Raw genomic sequence first — 24,846 nt, 5'->3', positions numbered from 1 at the left:
CTAAATATCCTCCATTGTTAACCACAAATCAAACATTAAGTTTCCTCAGCAAGGCAAACACATTTGAAATAAAACAGAGAATCTTGTAGAGCATTAAAAGCGGCTTAGAAAGTTCAGAAAGCATCAACATCATTAGCAGGAGTAAATAACTGCATCATCAGTTTATTGTCAAAGATTAACAATGACACTTTGTGACACAGATTAACAGTATAAATGGTAAAAAGAAAAGAATGAAGCACAAAGCTCTTGAGCTCTTTTGATGGCAGATAGAAATCTATGAAGCAAAAACATCGGACTGAGTCTGTCATCATTTACCAACCATAGCTTCTGTGCCAAATAATCTCTGTCAGAGAATAGTGTGATCAACAGTTATTAAAAGCCTTGGGAAGATCTATAAATATACAGCAATAATTACCTCTGAATTCAGTCTACCTACGTCCTGACAGGCGGGCTTTGTGTTTGCAGCAGTGACATTAAGTGCAGTGTCAAGTATGACAACATAGAGAGGAAACAAGTCTCTTGAACATGTTTGGGTTGTACTGCATCTAGTAATATTTTCTAATATGATAACAGTTTCTTTTGAATCTCTTTGTTTGTTTTCTTCTGTGTGTGGGGCCGCATCTGTGCAGTTTGTGATACTGACTGACAAAAAATCAGGCCAAATAGTTCTTACAGAAAATGCCCGACAGCAACCAAAATTCTGTTATGAAGTCAAGGAACCGTGAACGTCTGTACAGAACATCATGGCCATCCATTTGATAGTTGTTGAAGATATTTCAGACAGATGAGATGGGCTGACCCACTGATTGACAGCCTGACCTTGCCGCCCCTAGACCGACATTCCCACAACGGCTAAAAACTACTAAACCAAATTATTGCATCTTGCTTAGAGATGGCATGGTTTGTGGTGGTTCATGTCACATTACTGTATGTATTGTCTTTTCATACTGTGACTGAAAAAAATGCACTGAAGAGTCTGCAAACACAAGAAATCCATCTACACGCTGCCTCAAGAGCATGTGCCTTAAACGACAATGACAGTAACACAAGTGGTAAAAGCTTAAAAACCAAATACACAGTGGATGTAGTTCATGAAATGTTTGGATTAGAGTAGTGGATTAGAAGGTAAATAGTGAATTATTCAGTTAGAGCTTGCATACACACATTACTTGTAAGATCTTACAGGATTCAGTGCATGCACATTATGTTTGCCCTAAGGCACTATGAATGAAGACAAGCAGAGATGGGGCTTCTCCTCCAAGTCTATTAGTAACAAGCCCATTAATCCTGAGCATGAATGCAAAACATAATTATAGCCTTTTAGGGACTCTTATGTCATAACACTTTTTCTTGTGTTATGTTTGTGCAATATGCCATAGGTTTCAACTATATGTAGTTAACTGGAGGCTTAAGACCAGTTAGGTGAGCATGTTCTTGAAAAGGTTCAGCGTGTTACTTTCATTACTGAGGTTTGGTTTTTGGTGTCATTTTTTCTGCTGTGTGCCAGGAAGTGATTCTGTTCTAATCCAAACAAATGTCTTTGTTTGCTTGTTTACTCATTTGGCAAAGAGCTGAGGTGCTCTTTGACACCAGAGACTTGAAATGTTGCATTTTCAGTGTTACCATCATCAGCCTCTGTTTGTGCAATTGTGGCTACATTTGCCAAAAGACTGAAGTGGTCTGTTTTAACTGTTATCAGAGATATGTGCACTCCCACACTCACACTTGCAATTTTGAGTGCATAAGTGTATTAACACTGCACTGGCAAGTATGGAAACATACAGTACACCATAAGTACTTAGATGGTGCACTCAAAACAGTCAAAAAGTTAAATGTGCTTCTCAACATCGAGAGTCGCCATCTTTGCTGTGTAGTGGAAGGAGGAGGAAGGACGACATGTCCTCTGCGCTGATGGTGGCGTAATTTACAGGTCACATGAGAGAGGGGAGACATAAAAAAAGTACAACCTTCCTTTTTAAGTCAAGTGAGCAAAGCAATTAGACATTTTGGCGGGCGACAGTTGCGGTCACATGTTGCGGTCATCATTTCTCGTAACTGCACAATAGCAGTTTTTGATTTGATACAACACTGCGCTGTCGAAATTCACACACAACGCGAATAAGTATACTCTGCACAACGTGTAAATGTACCAACTCGAATATCCAATTTGAGACACAGTATATGAGTCTACAGCCATGCTAGCAGCTCTGTCAGGCGGTACTTAGACGCAGTGGTGCTTCTAGCAAAATACTAACATCAGAATGCTAAAATTCTCAAAACAACATAGTAAAAATCCTAATGTTCAGCACATATAACGTTTACCATGATTATCAGTGGTATGATGCAAGTTTTGGACAAAGAGAAATTTTGATCACAGTTAATCCTGTGGGGAACATGAATGTCACTGTTGAGACATTTCACTCAAAGTCACAAATGTCAACCTCATTTTAGAGGAAAAATCAGGGGATCACCAAAGTCAGGGTTCATCCTCTGGTCACCATGAGTGCCTGTATAGAATTTCATGGCAGTAATTGTTCAGTCTGGAGCAAAGTGTTGGCCTGCCTGACAGAGCAACGTTGCCATCCATGGATCCTCGCTGCTGGTTTGGCTAGAAATGCACTGTCACAGAATATTCTCATCATTTCAATAAAAGGTGTTACTGATAGATGATAGGTGCTCTCTGAATCCATGACAGTCATATAAAACAGTTATTTAACACACGGGTACAGCCTGTTTAGCTTTGTCACTCCTGGGATGGAGAGCCTGGGTGCAATATGTGTCAGGTGAGAAAAGCATCCTGTCGGCAGGAACCAATGAACAAGTGTTTACTCTAACGCCACAGATTTCCTCCGGCACCTGATATTGGCACATTTTACCTGTTCCATTGTAAAGTTTGTCAAGGCAATCATGGCAGATTATGATGCGCATGTCTACAATAGAATGCTTGTGTGTATGTCTCCAGTGTTTCAACAGATATCTCGGTGTGTGTTTTTCAGATTATACCTATTTATGTCTGAGGCAGTGCAGCCACAGTCAACTTGTCAAGTTGTTGTGTTAAGTGTTACTTTGGTGCTACTTTAATCTTTCTGCTTCACTTGGAGCAGACATGACAGCAGACCTGCAGTAAAATGCCAACCACAGTTGCAGATTAGCCACATCTTTCAGGGTGTCTAAAAGTGTTTGGTAGTTGCAAAATTGAGATTCTCTCATTTATTTTACATGGTGACATAATAATTTATTATGCTACTTCTCATTAACACTGTGTCAAATGAAGTTGACTGGTAGAGCACATTTGTAGCTTCATCATATCACAATATTGTGTCTGGCTTGTCACAATTTGTAAATGGCAAACACATTGTATCATGCCTGCTCTATCAATTTGCATTTGAAATATTTATTGAAATTATTAAGGTGATACACAATCTGTATCTAGTCAATATTAGCCTCCACTGGAGCAGCAAAATGCATGGACTTAAAAGGGGTGTTGTCCGGCAGTGACTCTTACCTCTGACAGAGAACATAATAACTCATATTGGCAAGGGGCAGCACCAAAACAAGCTGTAAGCATTTTTGGATCCTCTAGTGGGCCCTAAAAAAAAAAACTATAATTTTAGACCATTATCTCAAATTGAAGATGCGATTCTGTGTGCAGTCCTTCAACAATGACCACTTAAGCCCAGTTTCCTTTTACATCTAATTGATGCAAGAGAAGAAAGGAAAATGCCATTTGGTCCCAAAACCTTTTAGGAAGGAAGGTAACAAATTTCACACAGGTTTCAAAATACATCCCTTAGTGTGTTTTCTGAGCTAAAATCTCATCCCATTACTGAGTCGAGCTGCTCAATTACTGTGAGATGAACTCAGGTGTCACACTGAGGGTACCCCTTATGGTTGTCAAGCTTTTTGGTGGTTATTTATTTTAAACATGCAGAATAATATTTCACTCTCAGAAGTAGTTTTACTCTTGATACTTAAATTATATTTTACTGATAACACTTCTGTACCTGTACTTGAAGAGGATTTTGAATGAATGCGTTGTTACTTGAAATGGAGTAATTTCACATTGTTGTATCTGTACTTCTCACTTTAGTGTACAGAGCTAGCTTCATGTAAATTAGCGTCTGCATGTTCATGTGTCTGTGTGTGTATCAGGGAAAGAGAGGTTCACAGTGCCACTAACTCAGCCACTAACTCTGCTGAAGTAACATGAATGAAAAGTCTGGTGGGAATCTGTGTGAATATTAGCAAACAAAGCTGACAACTAATGACTAATTGGAGACGAACTGAGTTGATTCCATTTTAAATTATATAAATAATATAATTTCATTTAATTTACACATATATAAATAGATAATTAGTGCTGTGTGCCTGTTGAAAAACAGGGGGAAATGCCTTGCATCAGTGTTCGTGGGACACACAGGGCTATGACATGTTCCAACCAGTAGAAGGAGAAGAAGTGACAAGTTGTCACGGATGTTGTCTCCAAGCAACAGCGGTTCAGTGCCAACCAATTATATCATGGAAGACGCCTACCCAGAAGCCTTGGATCGGGTTGCACCAGCTAATTATAAATACATCCAAATTTGAAGTCTCTCCTAAATTCCTAGTAACTACTATCGAGTCTCAGATTAGTGATTTACTGAATCAGGTTGCAGCACTAAAACTTAAGAAACATCTTAGCTAGTCAGGACTGTATAAATTGTTTGCAAAGAAACATCTTTGGTGCAGTCACTAGGTCGATGAACTATATAAAAACAAAGTCACTGTAGCATTACAATAGTTTAAGTTCCAAAGATCACAGTTTCATCCATGGAGAATTATGTGTTTCTGAGTTAGTGGTACTCATACAATTTAGAATGAGAGGGTTACCTACTCATTTATTCAGCTTTTATTAGCTTAGTATTTTGCAATTAGAGGTATGCTGTGCTATTTCTGTGAAATGTAATTAAAAATCTTGAAGCTTTACATCATTATTAAACAGCTTTTATCAAGTTTCAGTACAGATATGTTGACTGTACTCCATTTTATCTCTTTTACTCCTCATTCTAAACAGGTTATATTAGCCTTTTTAGACCTGTTTTAATGTAAGTAAACTGTAAAACTCCACTTAGGTACAGTTTGGCTAAGTTTGAACTTATGAACAGCTGGAGCAAATACCTCCTGGCGTTTCAACACTGTTTCCACAAATATGGGGAAAAAAATGAAAATAAAAATAAATGTTCTCTTTTGTAAAATGAATATGTAGCTAGAGTCAGGAGTTGTTTAACTTAACTTAGCTTAGCTTAGCTTAGCATAATGACTGGAAGCAGGAGGAGGTAGCCTGGCTCTGTCTGAATTTCAAAAACACACTTACGTCTGTATACTAACATCTATAATAGTCGTTAATTACCACCTTATATTTTCTTTATTTAATTTGTACACAAAAAAGGTTTTAGAGGGAGTTACATGTCGTAGCTAATTATTGTGTGCAGTGTCTGAACTGGTTCAGTTCTCCAAGGAATAGTTACAGCATGTGACTCAGCATTTTTTGTAGGCTACATAACTCTTTATGTGCAGATGAACAAACAACATATAACTTTAATAAGAGAGCTGGTGTTGGTAGGAACATTTTTCACTTTTGGTAGAGCCTTGCTAGCTGTTTTCCTCTGCGCTGTGTATGCTAAGCTAAGCTAAATTCCTCCTGGCTTGAGCTCTGCACTGATCCCTAATCTGCTCTGTCTGTAATCTCTGTACAGAAGCCATGTGGTTCAGATGGGTTAAACAATCATGTTTTTAGAAATTCTTAATTGCATCTTGTTGTGGTATGGTTGATTGAGCTGCAGCATCAGTGTAATTCACAGTGTAAATTCTGGTCTTTGCAGGGATCAAACCTGTAAGCCTCCAGTCAGGCAGCTAATCTCTAATCACCCTGTCGCCCTGCCTCCTGCTCACTTCAGTATGTATATGTTTGCTAACTATGATAGAAGCTACTTGTTAGAATTATTTAACACACTGGCACATTTTGACTTGACATCTGATGCGGGATCAAGACATGAGACCAACTAGACTCATCACAACTCATAATGTGCTTGCGTTTTTTGGGGGTTTTTTTTCCCGACAGCGCATCTACGTGTGTAGGTGTGATATTGTAAATCACATTTATGTGTGTGCATGCAACACCAGCACCCTCTCCTTCTCTCTATCGCCTTAAAGCTTGATAAACTGTAAGGTTGCCATGGCAACGGCTCTTCACAGGCTGGAGGATTTTGCAATAGATACAGAGCCTACAAGACAGCACATGAAGAATTACTGAATTCTTGGTGGCTACTTCACCGCTGCTCTTTCACAGTGCAATTTCTGTTGCTCAGCTATCAAGGATCTCTTGGCAGTATTACTGTGTTTCAGAACAGAAAGCGGGAACAGAGTTACATACTCTTCTTGTTATTCCCTCAAGCACATGAGCATCCAGGCTGTGTGCCTATCTCTCTTTCTGTCTTTCTCTCTTTATCTCCTGATGCTCTCCTCCCTGCCCTCCCTTTTCACTCGGGTTCCCTGTGCTGGACTATCAGCCGTCGCCCTCTCCTGGCTGTCGGTGTCTCATCTCCCAGATGTTTTGCATCTGGATCTCCCACCTCCAAGAGTCACAGCCTCCTCCTTTTCTCTCTATCTCCCCCCTGTGTGTTTGCATCCCTCTGTTATCCATGTGAATCGTGTGCTTGCTTCTTTTTTTTTTGCCTCATGTATGTTTCTGTAATCTTGACCTCTTTCCAGGTCTTTGTGGTGGAGAGGAGGTCGTGTGGCTCAGGTCCCATCTGTCGTTAGCACCTGGAAGTTGTATGATCATATTGTTCATAATGTATACATTTTAAAATGTACAATAGACAGCTATTGTGTCAATTAAACATGCTTCATACACAAATGATAGACATGGAAACAGAATAATATGTGAGATTATATCCACTATATCACACTGTAAAGTGTGATTTAAATTTTGCATCATTCTGTGACCTGAGACTCATTTTGTTGTGTGTATCTGAATTTCTGGGTCAAATGGGAGGAACAGGAGAATAGCACTGATCTGTACTGGAAGACATAAAATTTTCACAAGAAGTAAAAATAGAATATAAGGCTCCACAAATAAAGGCTCCTTACGTCACAGCCAAGACCAACAGTGCCCCCTCCTGGTCATTTGATTGCCTGTGTCATGTCTTTGGTAAAGAATAAGCTGTGTCTTGAGGAATTTCTGTGGAAATTGAATTACAGCTAAAAGTTCCATGGTGTTCGCCTGTAAAAATAGTGATTATGCCTGATCAGTTAAAAGGACCAAAACAGACAATGCCGATGCCAGCAAGAGTAATGGATATTTAAAGCTCTGGTGTGTTTTGCCTGCTGTGCTGTCAGACAGAATTATGGTGTTGGGGGATCAAAAGATTATGTATTGCCTACCAAGTTAATGTTTATCCAATCAGCTCTGAATGTGAAGAAAATTACTCCCATTGCTCAGATAAAAACATGTTACACAGCATGACACCCTAAACAAGGCAGGCACATTTTGGAGACCTCTTAACTCATGGATACGACAGGCGCAATGACTTCAATGTGTCATGAACGTTTAGAGAGGCCGGGGCAGCCTTTTACTCCATTTTAATTTAGGAAGAAAGACCATTAACTGTAATAAACATCCAAAATACCTTACCTAATATATGGAAGATGTGTCTAAACAAACTCTATTATATTCCCTGTGTTTCATGTCTATATCTCAACTGTTGCTTTTCCATGAAGGCAAAAATGTCCAAGAAATATCTTTAGAAGAAAATGTAATGCCTTAGGGATGCTATACTCTGTCACAGCAGCATTTCCTCCTATTGTTTTGTTATGTCTGCTTCTTCCTGAGCCTGCAGCAACTGAGCTCTGAGGATTTTCCGAGAAAGTGAAAAGAAACAAATATCTATTGACCAGCAACAACAATCAATCAAACCTCATGAATATTATAACCTACAGAAGTGAATAGCATTCACAGATGAAAAGAAAAATCAGTAGACCTTATCTCATAAATTATGTCTTGGTATCTCATAATTACGAGATAATGTTTGTCTAATGGGACAGGAATTGGAACTCTTTAGAACAAGCATGAAAATGACTAAGTTTTTAAGATTTCTTCAGTATCAGAAGTAATTCAGTGATAGCTATCAGAACATCCAGTGGTACAAAATAAACTGTTAATTGCCAATTCGGCTTACTTACAAAATGTGAATAAATATATTGGCCAACAGGATGGGTTCAAATTGTAGCCCATAGTCAAACTCACCAAACCCATGGTACCATCCTGTTCTGTGTGAAAGTTTACATATGTTCACTCTCAGATGAAAACTTTTAACATTTTCCAATTGTATTCATACTTAAGTTCATTTTCTATTGTATTGATGTTTAGTAATGTACTTTTTAGCCTTTTAGGAAACAGTCACCATGCATCATTTAAACCTGCAATAATTAACAGATTTTGGGGCCAAAGGAAACAACAGGTAAATATAAAGACGTGATAATATTTTAAGTCGATATTATTAAGTTGTAAGCAAATATTTACCTGTTTGCACATCTAGCACCCAGTAATAGTAGCATTCATTTGGATCTGGATGTACACCATGTATTGTATTGTATGCATATTAAATTGGCGACTTCCAGCATGAGGTGAGGTGACATTATATTGATATTTAAGCTCATATTCCTCATATGGATAGAGAGGATGAAAAATTAAATCCACAGACTGTTATTAAATCAGATCCTCTAAACACTGGATTTTCAGCATGGCAACGTTGGTCAGCCTTTTTGGCTGTTCACCTCATTCCCTTAAGAAGGACAAACTTCATAGATGATTATTGTTTAGCTTACGGTGGGCTTATTCTGGTTCATTGCAAGAAGCTTCACTGCAGTAGCGGCCAGTGGCAGGGTTTATGGCTTTGGCATCTACTTGCTGGATATCTGAGAGTAATCCCAAAATATTACAGAAGTAAAAGCTGCCTCAGTGAAAACCGCTTTTGAATTTGGTACTTCTAGAGAGGGTTCAGAAGACATACAGATGATTTAATTTTACATCACAGGCTAAAAACACATAAAAACACTCAGTTCAGAGAAATGTCCTTAAGGGAGTGAGATGGAGGGTTTCTCTCTAAATGTTTGGATAGTAGACAGCACTAATAACAACAATAATATCTTATTATTATATCTAAAATCTAAAAATTATATCTAAAATCTTAGACAAGGTTATCTGATCAGGATGTCCCTTTTCTTCACTTCTGTTTGGCGCTTTATATATATATATATATATATATATATATATATATATATATATATATATATATATATATATATATATATATATATATATACACTCAACTCAAGTATTCAGGCACCAGCATTCCCACAATAATGTTTTTGTTGCAGTCATTCCAACTCAGTACTCAAAATAATAATAATAGTGCAGACCTCACATTGATGTAAGTGGGCTTAATTGTCTCTCACAGAGCAGAAACTATTTTAATTGCAGTTCTCCTGTCCTTATAAAAATGTCTTCAATAAACAAATATCAAAGTAATAAAGGGAAAAGAAAAAGGACAAATATGACTCAGAGCCCTGCAGAAAAACATATCTCATGGGCTTGTTGAATCATAATGACTTTCCTGGCTAACCAAATTCAGTGTATTATCAGATGGTTCCCCCCACATGGACTGAAATAAATCAGCTCAGGTTTACCATTCTGCATGTTTACCACCAGCATGTCAGTTCAAATACTGTTAATCCACTAATCTATCAGCACTGCTTGTCCTGTTCAGGGTTGCAGGGGCTCGAAACCTATCCCAGCCTGCAATTAAAAAAAACACCCTAACTTCAAACACATTGAAGTTGCTACTGCTACTCTGACAGCTCGGGGGAAACCGCAGAGATCACTGGTTTGACACAGGAACTAATGAACATTCCTAATTAGTGAACAATAAACAACTTTGCTTGATTAACTGTAAACTAAAAAACACTGCTCAATTATCAGAGCTACTCTTTTCAAAACTACAAAACCACACTGTGTTGTCTAATTTTTTTGTACGTGTAGATATACTGCACCGCCCAGAACATTTAGTACATTTTAATATGCTGTCATCTCTTCAGTAAGCAATTATGCATATTACTTGTCAAGTAATATGTAATTAAGCTTTTAATTTCTGCAGAAGGTTGTAGAGTTTACAAACTGTAAAAATAAAGAGCCAAAAACACATTTATATAGCACTATATTATGTTCAGTGATGACTAATCCGGAATTGAGGTGTTATGATTGAATACCCTACTTATAAGGGGCTGGTAAAGAACCTTTTATTGGCTTTCACATCCTCAAATAATCAGATTCTGCACAGGCTCAATAGAAAATCAACCTCTGTGTTTCAGACAAGAATGCAGACCATACAGCCTGTGGCATGAAAATCCCACTTCAGCCAGCTGACCTCAGTTGACAGTTCTGTTTATACAAAAGCCCCAAAGAGGCTGCGACCTCTGCCGCTACTCAAAATGACAGCAATAACATAGCATGACATTAATATATTATAATAGTATTGACATAACAGTCTAAAATGTGTCCTTATCCTGATCACTAACATTTCAGATGAAGGACTCTGCTCTACTGAGCCTCTCAAGAGTAAGGTCTGAAAATAAATTAGCTTTTTTTAAAAGAAATCTTTCTCCCAAAACATGGCACCACCGCTTAACCGCTGAGCAACAAGATTTTTTAATAACACCGGGGAAACATAGCAACAAGCTCGTTTGGAGAGAGTGACGCTGAAATTATTGGGTGAGAGGATGTGAGCTTAGTGGAGGTCTAAACAGCATGCGTCATGTCAGATTTTCGAGCCCTCCGGGGGTTGTTATGGAGTGTCCGTGACTAGGTGTGTCCACTTGATAATGTCAGTGATATAACCGGTTTCACCCACTCACATTTCTCCTGTATATAGGCATAAATTAGTGACAGTAGGCAGATCATATATGATGGTGAAAAAGCAGCCCAGCACAAATATTTGAGTATGTCCTAAACACAGACCTTTTAGGAATAAACCACAATCATCTGTGTGTTATTGTCCTTTCGATAGTGCACTGTGTTTACCATAATTTGTTGCTGCCTTAATAAGCATTCAAAGAATATTAGCGGTAGGTCAGTATTCTATTTATTCATTCATTTGTATTAAAATAAAATGTGTCCCCCTTTTTGCAAACCACAGAGTTGCAGGAGCACTTTGACCGTGCCAAGACATATGTTTATTTATCCCCAGAATGTCAACATCCACTGCATAGCCCTCTGTGTGAACTGAACAAATACCAGAGCCAGGCTCTCAGCACTGTGCCAGGCATATTTTAATGTCTGGTAAATACTGTCCTCTAGTGCTCACACACTAACACACACACACACATGCAATGGCAAACCACAGGATTATGCCTGCTGTTGCCAATAGCCCACAAATCAGGACTTTTTAGAGAATTACATTTTAAAGCTGTTTCATCTATCAAGAATACAGAATTGAATAATGTTTCCAAAATTATATGTATTAAATATGGGCCTGTTTGTTCACACAGTTATTTTCTACAAGGAGCTGTCACTTGTTGAACTGCTGGGTTTTGTAATAAAACTTTTTCTTCCTCCAGTGATGACCCATGCTATGCCCAAAACACGGAGTAATAGCTACAGTTGTACAGAAATGTCTGTAACCATGGTTTTATTATCAGCCACTCTCAGATGGCTTTCAGCCGGGCTGGTATAGTCTGCCTAATGAGGCACATCACAATCACAGAGTGAGCAGCAATACAAAGGAGGGGATGGCCTATCCCTCCTCCTTCAAATGACCTGATCAATCATTCACTAATACTTTCTAACCAGCAGATTTCACCTGGTGAAGTCATCACAACACAAGGTCATCGCGTCCCAACAGGAGGCCATGTGGATCTTGACACAGTAGGCCCAGCTCCCCCCCACCCCCACCCCCAGTACTTGAAAGCCCGTAGGATATTAGAGATGTAAATGGAACATAATGGCGCCATTATAATTGCACTCATCCTGTTCAGCCTTTGATGGCGATGTCTTTTCTCTGCAATTCTACACCATCTGGCTAAATCAGCGTAGGCAGGAGAAGCAGAGCCAGGAGTAGTTAGGGACAACCAGTCTTTGGTTAGGATGCAATCATTATCTTTGGCTAGTGACACATCCAATTTGTTACTGCTCAGCGTTGTGATTTGGGCCAAGCTCAGTTCAGGAGCGCCAATTAATGTTCATCAGATTTTTTAAATCAATTCATAAAGTAAAACCTCTATTTTAAGATCCTTCATGTGAATATTAAATATATTAAATATAATATAATATAGTCCAGCCATTCAACAAGCACTTGACTTTTTTTTTTTTCACCAAAGGGCACAGAGTGCTTTGTGTGACAGAGACACTGAACTTTAAAGGCACGCACGGTGACATTGTGTACCAATATCTGCAAAAAGTCCTGTTGGGTCAGTTGACCAAACAAACAGAACAGGTCATACAGACCTTGTAAACATTCATCTCTTTCAGGAGAAACTCTCCAATTTACTGAACACAACATTCAGTATTTTAATAGGATATGCAGAGTATAACTGGACCTGTTAACAAAGACTGCTTATTTGCCAAATTGGCCAGTGGATTAGACAAACCTGCCAGACATTTTGGATTGTGCTTTGTGCGGTCGCCACTCTTGAATTAGATTTGGCAAATATAATGCCATTTGCATTGCTCTCTTTTTAACAAAAGCAGAGTGAAGTTTGCAACAGACGGGACTGTCACTCTTAATTTTCAATTTAATTCTGAATTTAAACTCTAAATCAAGTTCCTCAGGATTTTCTGGGATTTCATCAGTACTGCTGATCACTGCCTGACTTTATAATATTGTGTGGTATCCATTAACGAGCTCAGATATATCTCAATTTGGTGTGATACCATGTAAACTGTAACTGCAGTCCAGCTCCTTTTTGATCCTTGAATGCAATAACAAGGAGAAATTGGTGAAAAACCATTTAATGTTGTAATGGTAAAGTAAGAGAAACAGGTTGCTCCGTATTTTAATCACACAGCTTTAACGCAACATCACATGAACAAAGGATTTTGTCGTGAAGATACAACATTTGGAACATAAGCACGAATTTTCACGATCTTTCTTCAAAAGAGGGTGTTCAAATATTAACACGCTTTCAAATGAATAAATCAAGACCTTTGCAGGTTATTTCCAAACTGGTGACATCTGAGGGATTACTGATACATCTTTTATGATCCTCACTTTCATCACAGTGGTCGAGATTTTGGATGCAGCGTTATCACTGTGAAAAGAAGCATCTGGCTTCCATCTGGGCTTTGTTGTCTTCCTGCAACACAAAACATATTTTAAAAAGCAAGCAAAAATTGCGCAGCTCTCTGCTTGTTTTTGCTTATCTGCTTTGCATAGAAATCTGTCACAACAATCCACCGCTATACATACACACACACATACTCACATACACACTAATTTACACAGTATTTAAAATGGATAAAAAAAAATGTTCATCAATGAAACTCAGCTGAACAGGTTTCTATAGCCTACATGTTTCTATGCGCGTCCAAATCCATCTGTTGTTGTGTTTCTGGTGTCATGTTGAAACTCCTGAAAACTGGCAGGTGGTAGTGGAACTGGAATAGCCTGGCGGTAGATGGTATACTAACGACAAGACAGAAAGAAAATAACACATCTGTGTCAATACGGCAGTCAAGATTAGTTGTGTGCGATGCACAAGGATTTAGAAGTTTTGCATAAAGATGTAGGCAATGAAGATTTCCCTTGACACCTCTGGGAATTTAATCTTCACATCGATGCTGTCTGCTGAGGCTGCAACAACTGATGCAGAAACCTCCTCCTTGGCATTTCTCTCATGTTGCTGGTAGAAGCCGAGCAGGAAAGCCATGCCTGGGATGTAGCTTTCAATCCTGGAGAAGGTAAAAAAGCTCCTTTAAGATCACATGCCAGCGAATATCATAAGAAAGACAGACAATGTCACTACCGCGCTTTGTAAAGCAACGTAAACTGCTAGAACATGTGAGTGGAAGTCATCCTCCACTGCAGACACGTAGAGCTCACCTTCTGCCCATCTCTGCCATGGCTTCTGGGATCCTGGTCCAGTGTACTTTGGCCTTGAGTGTTGGCTTGGAACCAGGCAGATGTGCAGTTGCGGCTCTCATTGACATTTCATAGGACTGACATTCAGCTCCCCATCTAATGTGTGCCTAGACCAAACGCAAGAGATCAATCATGAAGGAAAAGTCTACAAACAACCTTCCCAACATCATGCACTTTTAACTGCTTAACTATGAAGAACAGTGCTACAAATGGATGGCCAGTGTGACATTTCCATCTAAAGCTTTGTCAGCTGCACACATTATACATGTGGTGACTTTGGCACAAGAATGTATTTGTCTATATGATGTTTTTAAAATGACCTTAAAGAGGAGGCAATGTCTTATATCTTTTCATCATCCACAATTACCATGACCAACCAAAGACAATACATTTTATCCTACAAACAAGTATTCGCTGTGTATCTACATCCTAAAATAACCCATGCCTCTGTACCACAGAACTCTCCTCATGTCTCGAATTCATTAAAAACACATAAACATGGTGCCATGCCATTGCATGTGGTTACATATTCCTTCATTACCAGAAACTTGGACAGTGCACTTTATTCCTCTCAGCTTGTCATGGTAACAAGGCAGTGTAAAGACAGCCCCTTCTACACTTCCCTAAGTCTCCGGAGATTAAAAATGCAGTTGCAGATTTGTTCAAGAATAAACTACACTGGCTTACTGTAATTAAGGAATATGTCCCCCAGTGGAATGACACAGCTCTGTTATGTGGTTTTAACAGCTTCTGGACAGCAGTAGAGTTCTTTGGTATAGAGGAATAAAGAATATATGAAACTCTGTTTACACAGCAGGCAACTCTTGCCAGAGGGATAAGTTCAGAGAAACTGTTGACAATAACATAAACTAACAACAGTATTTTTTATTTTTTATTTCTACCATTTCTACCAGATGAATATAAATAACTCATCTGCTCTTCCTCTAAGTTTTATATCTACCTTTGCCTCGGCATGGGTGTGCACAGTGGTGTCCACGCACATCTTCCAGTTGGTGTCTTCTCCAACCTGGGACACAATCATTTGGGTGTTCTGAATATTTGCCTCCGGCGTGTAGTACATGGCTGCATCGTAGCCCTCAGGCTTCTGGTTGCCACTCATGGCGAAAGCTTTAATGTTCAGTAGAGCTTCAGGTGCTGAGTCCCAGACCTATGGAATGAGATAGAAAGCAGCCCATTAGACTATAATGAGTCTGTGTGCATCATGCCTAGTATGGTATGTGTAGAGTATTAATCATCTTTTTTCTTTTTTCTTTTTTTTTTTGCAGCAAAAACAAATTTCAGGTCACTCTCTGTGGAGCATGTTTAGCGTACTTCCATTATGGTGTCATGACGGCTGTGATGAGATCCTCTGACGCTTGAGGCTGAATCAGAAGACAGGCGTACTCGCCGAGTGGCTTCCTGTAAACACAATCAAGGAACAGGAGAATTTGAATGGATGAAACACCAGAGCAGGTGCAGAGGTAATTAAATTGCAAGAGGTAGCCAAATACCTTGGAAAGCCTCCTCAGAGTCTCAAGCAGTTGGCGTGCACTCATTGGATGTCTGCTTGGGCCGCCATTAACCTCAAAGTGGATTTTGTCAACAGCTTTGATAGTCTGGGCTAATGAAAATACACAGGCTATATTAGCAAAAAGTTAACATATAAATATATTCTAATACTAATACTAATAATAACTGCTTTGTTTGTTAAATTCTTTTAAAAACATAAAGTAAACAAAGTGCCTCACAGAATAGAAATCAAAATAACATATTAAGACTAAAACAAAATAGAGTAAGGACACAACATCAATACAGAGAAAATATACTTGAAATAGTAAAGAGAATGGAAATAAAATAGATAATGAAATATATTAAACAGAGGTAGCCAGATGAAGCGAGTATGTTGTAAGATCCCTCTTAAAAGCCTCAAGTGTTATCAGCTGCACTGACATGTCAGATGTTGTAATACTGGGTGGCAGCAGCGACAACAGCAGCAATCTTTGCAAACTGGGCAATAAAATGGCATTTCAACCTGAACATTTCACTGAGCAGTGTGTCTCACAGAAGCACTCAGTGATGTAATGTGCTGGACTTGTTGTATATACCTGGGACTACTTTGACTGCCAAGTGGGTGTATCCCAAGAAATAGTACAGGGGGTATTCCTCTTGATAATACTCTCTCCTTAACTCAGAGTCCACACAGACGCCAGCTCCATAAATGTTACTCTCAGCACACATTTTGGATCTTGGATGCCAGATGTTTGGTGTCGCAATCTGTTAGATCAGAAAAAAAGCTGTTTTGAGCTCAGTAAAGTATTAGTTGATCTCCAACAGTAATATCCTACAGGTGTGTGTGACAGTACCTGATCTGCCTCAGGCCTCACAAGCGTGGGGCCCATGTGGGAAACTTCATCATTTGAGTCAACTGCGTTGGGCATCATTGGGGTCATTTTAGCCATAGCTGGCTCTTCGATGTTCCTGGAGACTGCATACACATCGGAGCTGTTGGTTGGAAAGGAAAATAAGAGTCCTTAAACTTGGCATATTTGCTGCATGTATAAATTTACTGTAACATAACATTTTCCTCTGTACCCAAAAAAACATACCTGACTGAAAGAATTTCAAACTCTTTTTTACATGGAGGAAAGTCGAGTTCAAACTTCTTTTCTCTGACATTGATCTTGGCGGAGAACTTCCACGGAATAGCAAGAGGGTTTTTGGTCTTAATCTCAGAACCACACTGGAACAGTTCTGTATTGATCCCATAGAAAACCCAAACATCCTTTGTGAAGCTAAAAAAGAAGCAAATGAATTGGGTAGTTGTAACTCCACAGTACGAATGTAAGTGGTATACAAAAGCAATCTGTCAACATAAATGCAACATATCGTCTTTAAATTAAAGGAACACTGAATATTCTTACCCAACGAAACCATCAGTCTCCAGTGAAATTTCAGAAGTCAAGAGTTGTCCAAGACGTTCAGTCAGTGGTGGATTTACTGCAGCTTTAGCTACACAAACAATAACATTGTTATAGTCATTGATCAAACTAATTGGATTTGTAAGGTGGTCATATGCCATATGGTCATATGGATTTATCTCCTCACCATTGACTGTGATCCCATTGACTGATTCATAATATTTACTAATCTCAATGGGGAGACCCAGGGTGGTAGCTTGGAAGTAGCGAACCTCAAAGATCAAGAATGGCTTGGTCCGATGCCATGAGATCCCCCTCTGTAAATTCTCAATTGCAGCCCACACAGGGCTTTCTTTCCCTGCTGAAGGACTCATAGCCTGCACATAAGTTCACAGGATTGGCAGCACATAACAGGCCTTGTGGACCAGCATAATGCTCTTTGTTGACAGCACTGGCTTTGACAGAAATAGATCACTAGTAGTGTTTTTGTTCAGTCATTCTCTCACCTTGATGATATTCTGAATTAAGTCTTTGTTGATATCAGCAAAGAACCACTCTTGTCCAGAGGCACGTGAATAGGCAGAAAGGATGGGCTTATCGTTGGGCAGAATTTCCCAGTTTTCAAGCTGAAAATGACACAGCATCACAGTCACCCAAACACACATGGCACAGTTGTGATCTTGTTGCCTTAAGGTTTAAATAATATACTCACCACATTGAAAATAGCCTGGAAGTCACTGAAACCTAGATCTCCTCTAAATCCAGGGATGCCTGAACCAAACAGTTCCTTAATTCCTTCACCACGGATACCCAACTGTAGCATGCAAAGAAAAGAAGATGATTACTGTCAATGACTTGGAAGAGACATTTAAGTTCAACCCAAGTATCAGTGATATCACGGTGTACCTCCAGGAGCTGCAGAATTCTCCCAATGAAATAAAATTTTCCTTTCATCATGATTTCAGTGGGAAAGACATGTGTTGCGCTTCTTAACATGAAGACTTCTGCCGCTGTGCCAATCAGGAAATCGTCTGCATTGGGAAAATAGTAAATTCTCGCAGAGCTGTTTCAGTGAAATCATAGGGTCTAGTACATCTACATTTGAACTTACCATTAAACCAGTCCATGCGCATTGCTTTGCTGTAGTGATAGCTGAGGCGACCAAATTTAGGGGCCAGGATTTTCACAGCAATGTTGCAGGCAGTTGAGCTATGGCAGGGGCCACAAAAAGGAATCATGCATCATGTAACACAAATAAGTCATACTCATACTCACACTTATAGTCATACTCACAGGAAGTGATTATCTGGAGTACTGGATCTGGCAAAACTTTTCAGGTAGGAATATGCAAAACTAACAACATGGAGGTCTTTTTCGTGCTGTAGATGTGCAGTCACTGTGGAGACCAGAGCCATCGACGGCTTAGTGTCAAACAGGATCATGAAGGCCAGCATGCGGATCTCAGTGGGAACGTCCTTTTGCAGGAACAAAGCCATGGTGATGTCTTGGACCTGAAAACACAAGTATTATAATCATTAGGAGTTCAGAAAGCTCACACATTCAGCCACCCACTGCTGGGGTCATTTCTATTCCAACACAGTTGCTATAATTTTCTGAACTGATTATGAAATTTGAGAAGCAGGCAACTGTAAATGTGGATATAAATAAGAAGATTATGTACCCCCACAGTGTAAAGACTGTCTAACAGTAGCATTAATTAGATATGGCATTTTGACATGATTATTGAAAATTATTATTCTTTCCTGCAGCAATGATGAAAATCAAATAAACTCTCCAGGATTAGAATTGTCTACAGCTTTATGTAAATGCATTGTTACTCTGCATTTAACCTCTTTAGAAAATTGAACTTTCAACTTGACATTTTGTAAAAAAAAAATAGAAAATAAAAAAGAGGGCTGTGATAAATGATCATCCAAAAACTCTTCTAATCCACTTGCATGATATATACTGGTCTTACACTGTGAGGGTCTCTGGCAGCTATGAGTCTCATAGACTGAACGGCAGCGCTCAGCACACGAGGTGGCAGATCTACGGGGTTGGCAGCCACTCCAGGGAGGAAGCGCATGATGGTTTTAATGCTGCCCGGATGACCAGCGTTCCCCAGTGCTTTCAGAGCGATGACCATGTCTGTCTCGTTGCCATTCCTCAGAGCCTCCATGGCCATGTCTAGCAGTGGCTGTAGTGCAGATATGAAACAAATATGCAGTCAGTTTTTACTGTGTTTTATTTTGTAGATGCTACTTACTTAGTCAAACCACATACTTTAAAAGCTTATGATTAGTGCATAGACGTGTTTTTGTTTCAAATGACTATTTATCACAGGGAATAGATTTTTGTCTTATTTTGATTACCTGAACAGCAGCTACTGGGCAGGGTGTATAATATGCACAGTGCTTGTACACCAGAGAACCATAGGAAAGCACCACAGTATGCCAGAGATAGATATTGGTTTTACTAAAGGGGATGTTCAGGAACATCTGTAGAACAGAGACATTTTGATATGAATCTTCTGTAGACAGTGTACATGTTATCATTCTTTATATGCAAACGGTTTCTCTTCCCATTAACTCACTTTAGCCATCTCAACCAAATCAGGAATAGCTTGGAGATGGTTTATTGACAGCAAAAGGGTCTCCAGAGCTTCAGTTACAGACACATCTTCAGCCTGAAACCTCATTTCCAGGAACTTAAGGATTCTAGCATCGCTGACCTCAACAATTGAGTCCAAAAACCAACGTCTTAATAATTGAAAAGTGAGAGAAAATGGATTAATCAGACAATACTGATGATAAGGATAATGCTTCAAGTAATTCAAAAGAGAAAACGTGGAGGTGTGAACAAGAAGGTCAGATGTCTCTTTTAATTGCATTTGTACGATATGAAATACAAGCTGTCTCAATCTTAATGAGCAGGGAAAGCCGTTTTCCACCCGTCACCTTTCTGTCATCGTGCCTCACATGGTAATAAATCATTCATCAGTGGTAATGTACCAGACTAAATCCTTCCTGAACTAAGTGGGAGGAAACTCTTCAATTACCTAATCAGTTGAAGTGGATCAGTATCAGATTTTAGAGATGGCCTGGGGCCATTTTGTTCGTCATCTTACTCGCACTACAATGGAGAGCTTGGTTAAAGGTGAAGGTAATTCAGGCAATTTCACAGTAAACCAGAAAATTTCTGTTACAAGTTTTGAATTTAAAACTTGCTGGATATAGACAATTTATTACAACCAATCAACTTGTTGACGCGGAGGTCCACACTATACTGTTAAGGTTAATAAAAGGTCACATATTTGGGGCAACAATTACACACCAACAATCATTCCCAACCCCCACATCAAAATGATTTAAACTCCCATCAGCTATAGTAAGAAAGGTGTTATGGGTAATATGGGTTACAGAGGCTTGCAGAGGACCTATGCGTCAAGCAAGATGATTGGTTGTTTCATTTCCTGATGGGACAGCCACCAAATGTACACCATGCCTGTTAGCCTACATGCAGCTCAGAGAAGCATTTTATTCTTGTTAGAGAAAGATCAACAACAAGAACAAATGCTTTTCAAAGGGCATCTGTTAATCAGAGGCTGAATTTAAGGTTACATTCTTTGTGCTGTTGGCTAAAAATAACCAGAGGTTCATATTCATTGCATCACGATATGATAACAATTCTCACCTGTGTTCTTCATTTCCTGAAAACTGCTTCCACATGTCATCTAATCCTTCGAAAGGCATCACCCGTAGGAGTTGATACAGCTTTATAGTGTCTTCAGTGGTTGCGCTGTCAATATGATAAATATTAGCCTCAGCCAGACGCTTGATCAATTCGATAGCCTGGAAAGAAAATGAGGGGACAAAATGATTCTTAAACATTTCCTGAACTTATTAACATATGTTACCGTGGCATTTGGTCCTTGGTGCACAAACTCATAAAATTTATTCCACTTGTGGGAGATCATAAATTATTTTCATTTCAGCTGATTTTAGAAAAGGAAACTAATTTAATACATTTTAATGATCTCTGGGAATTTAGTTGATTTCATTTAATTCTTTTTCCATTTATCTTAATTCATCTCAGAGTGCCTCCTGCTCCTTTCTGGAGAGACTTTATAAAGATATGGATTTCATGTAGTACCAATGTATCATTATTACCTTTGGCACTGGGTTGTCCAGGTTCTGCATCATAATGGGGACATTAGCTTCGGCATTGACAAACTTGTATACGAGGCTGCCCTTGCTTTCCATTGACCCAAACATGACAGCCCTGGCTGTGTCACTCACGCCAAGCAGCACCATTTCTTTCCTGCAGGAGAAGTTATTTAAAGCAGCCGATTTGTATAACAGACAGACATTGTGGATGAGCAGGCATAACGTGCATACTTGTACTTATACATTTGTCTTACGTTGCTCGCATCTTGAAACTGCCGCCCTTCACATTGAAGGGACTGAAGTGCTGTCGCTCCAGGCCGTGAGCCCTGGTAATGAGACCTCCCTCTGTTGTTGGCTTGACTGTGTAAACACATCTCGCTGTTGTTACAACAGATTCTCCTCTCTAGGGAGACCAAAAAATAAATAATGAAAAATAAAAAATAGATCTGATTTTGTCGTGTGTAATTTATAACTGTAAGATCAGATGCATTTGCAGTGAGACAAACAAACCTGTTTGGAGACTTGGTCGAGCACAGCAGTAGCCATCCCCCTGTAGATGGCTGCTTTCTCCCTGCAGTTAGTAACATCCACAACTTGAGTGATGGTCATGTCCTTTGTTTCCTTGTCCTCTTCAATTGCATAGTTACTCTGACACTTGCCGTGGATGCCAACCTTACAGACAAAACTAAACCTTGTTACATTTTTTATTACAGCTCTATTGATGCTGGGCAGGGTAAGTGATGATAGTGCAGAATAGAGCAGTCTGTGCTGTCTGTCACTGCCTCACCTCTTCCAGCTCATAGATCCTCTGTGTGGTCTTGACAGTAACTTGGAAGAAATCCAGTATCCCTCTCACAATGTTGACAACAGTGTCAGAAATCTCAGCAGGGGCGCGGATGTCAACGACGTGTCCACCGGCGTAGTCAAACATGAAGGGTTTGACGAGCTGGGCAGCGATACGTTGGGTGAGCTTCGGGGAGGCGTTGAAGCTGTTTTTCCCAGGGAAACCATTGAACTCTTCGAAGGCTAAATCTGAAACCTTTGAACCAGAGATGGAAATAAGCAATTTTATCTCTGGCGTGCCACATTCATGAGTAGTCAACATGAAAAGTGTCTAATTCTCTGCTCAAATTCATGTCAGATGAAACACAGGTGATATGTGTAACTCAGCAGAAGATAGGAAACTGTATTTATCCTTACGTTTTTAAAGGACTGTTCACTTTACCGTAATTATAATATTTCCAACAGAGTTTGATTGAAACGTGACAAAAAGGTATTGGAAGATAACTGTGCATCATAGGAGATAGACACATTGTGTTGCACAGCTGTTGGAAATGTTTATAAAAAACAATTTCTGAACTTTTATCACTTTCATAAAGAACCTTTTTAATATCAAAGTAGAAGTGATTTATAACATAATCTACACGATTTTGGCTTCAAAAGCCTGTACAACCTTTCAACAGATGTTGACTTCCAAATAATTTATGATACATGAATAAATGATAAATGACAAATGATGCACTGCCAATTACTTTCAGACATTAAATTAACTGATTAACAACCTGTCATTGTTTATGCTACACTGCCCAACCAGATTATGTGTTTAAGAATCATGTTCTAATTAACTTTCCTCTGTTCTGACTCTTACCTGAAGGATGAATGTTTGTGCGGACATACCGGTGATCTTAACCTTGCACATCATTCTCACACCAGACTCAGCGAGGTTTGGCATGCCCAGTCCAAAATTCACTTCGCCCTTGTATTTGTACTCGTAGGTCTTCCTGGGGTTCAGGCTTAGCTCTGGAATATGTTTATGAAATTAGTTATCGCCTCATATGTTCTTCATGGAAAGTTTTTGAAAGTTTTACTTTTAGGATGGAGACAAAAAGACTCACCATAATGGACACTGTGGCATGCTGAGAGAATGAAGTCATACATAATGTCAGCATTAGAGCTTTTGTTAATATACAACCATATTTTTTATGTAGTTTGGTTTATTTATAAATGTAATCCAAGGGATGTTATCAGTCATACACACACTGCAAAACATCAAACAAGAATTTATTGGAGTCAACTTATCTTTTCACATCAGATTAATATAAACCTATAAGTTTTGTTAATATTTACCTAACTCAACTTAAAATTTCTTCTTCAGAGCTGAGTTGAATGAATGAACTGCTGAGAGTTCTCTAAAAAATGCATTTTTTTTAAACAAAAGGAGCATATAACATATCTCTGAAATTGAAGTTAATGTTCTTTGAGCATGGATTGTGCCCTGACTGTTCTACAATAACAAAATACCACAAATCAAGCTTCTACAAGTAAAATAATATGCAATGAAAACTTACTGGCCAGGGCCACAAAGCAGCAGAGAAGAAGCCCCCACATGATGAAACTGAGGAGTGGAAGCACACATTTCAGATTTGTCCTTTATATACCAGTGTGGGTTTTCACCTGGGACTGGTGTGTTTTTAAAGTAAACACATGTTGTCTGCCCTAGAGCCATGCTGACCTGTGACACTGTCAGAGTGACACTAGTAATATAGATAACTGTCTGATAACTGTCTGTGTGACTGACTGATTTTGCTTAAAAATGACATTGCATCTCTGTAAAGAACATCATAGTTTTATATCTGTAAGTCATGGGTGAAATCTGTGTGGTGCTTTCTCTTACATAAACGCAGAACTCAGAATATGGCTTGTTTAGAGTTTTTTTTCTTTTAAATTCAACACTAAAGTCTCTTTTTTAATCACGCAGAAAATGAAGTAAACAAGTTTTTCACGACTGAATGGAGGGATAAGCCCGGTGGGATCTACATCTATTCCCTCTTGTGAATCCCAGCCACATGGACTTAAGGGAGAGAGGATGTTGGCTGGTTTTACTCTTTTACTTCTTGAATATTAGCGCAACTCCTGTTCTTATACTTTATACGCCGTCCCCAGGCATCACAAAGCTCTCCTCCTGGATACAACAAAGTCAAACAGCGTGGAGAATTGCTGCTCTTCATGCCAATTTTTAAAATTTGCCTCAGCCTAAAAGGACTCCGCAAAACAGGCCTGTTTATATGTGCTGTTCGAGGGTGACGACATCCAGCAGCAATCAGCCTAAGTGTCTGTTCTTTCTGTCTCTTACGGTTATGTTCAGATTGCACAACACAAGAGTCCCTGGTGTAATCGCGCTCAAGGATTCTCTCAGCTGCCATACCCTTTTCATTCTCAGGCTTCAGTTCACCTGACCATCTGCTTTTCTGGCTTTTCATCTCAGCTTCAGCCATTAGAGGGCTCCAAAGTCACATTTTTTTATCCTTGAACTTGAATGAGTACAATTGGATTGTTCTGAATATTACAGGATAAACAAAGAGGAAAACAAACATGAGGAATATATATATAACACCTATGTCACCCAAAATCCTGTACAGTAAATTCTGAACTTCTTTCTACTTTATCTCTACTGAAACCTTTCTTTCTACAATTTGTCTAGGTATAGAAAGGCCTGCACACTTGCTGTTGGAGTCAGTTCTAGTTGTAAATTTGGCTGAAGAAATTCTTACATAAGAAAACACAGACTGACCAATTTTTAGGCAACCA

The 24,846-nt window shown here is 39.1% G+C and overlaps 1 protein-coding gene across 1 annotated transcript; it reads right to left on the bottom strand.

Moving 5' to 3' along the window:
- Positions 1-13,027: 13,027 nt before the first annotated feature.
- On the bottom strand, positions 13,028-23,646 carry vtg3 (vitellogenin 3, phosvitinless). The gene is made up of 28 exons (XM_018673135.2): positions 23,607-23,646; positions 23,154-23,174; positions 22,907-23,058; positions 22,046-22,297; positions 21,769-21,930; positions 21,513-21,661; positions 21,262-21,412; positions 20,786-20,943; positions 19,686-19,851; positions 19,465-19,590; positions 19,071-19,289; positions 18,386-18,603; positions 18,204-18,301; positions 17,999-18,123; positions 17,805-17,906; positions 17,599-17,718; positions 17,280-17,469; positions 17,096-17,183; positions 16,781-16,966; positions 16,538-16,676; positions 16,280-16,448; positions 15,686-15,795; positions 15,507-15,593; positions 15,136-15,342; positions 14,136-14,281; positions 13,846-13,984; positions 13,605-13,718; positions 13,028-13,389 (listed from the first exon to the last, which is right to left on the bottom strand). Exons 1-27 carry the CDS (start codon positions 23,644-23,646, stop codon positions 13,611-13,613), a joined length of 3,828 nt encoding a protein of 1,275 aa, XP_018528651.1. The 3' UTR covers positions 13,028-13,389; positions 13,605-13,610.
- Positions 23,647-24,846: the final 1,200 nt, after the last annotated feature.

The sequence above is a fragment of the Lates calcarifer genome, linkage group LG17 (genome assembly GCF_001640805.2).
Source record: "Lates calcarifer isolate ASB-BC8 linkage group LG17, TLL_Latcal_v3, whole genome shotgun sequence".
Taxonomy (NCBI): Eukaryota; Metazoa; Chordata; class Actinopteri; family Centropomidae; genus Lates; species Lates calcarifer.
Note: the sequence above shows the minus strand (reverse complement) of the source record. Positions and strands in the feature narration are given on the sequence as shown.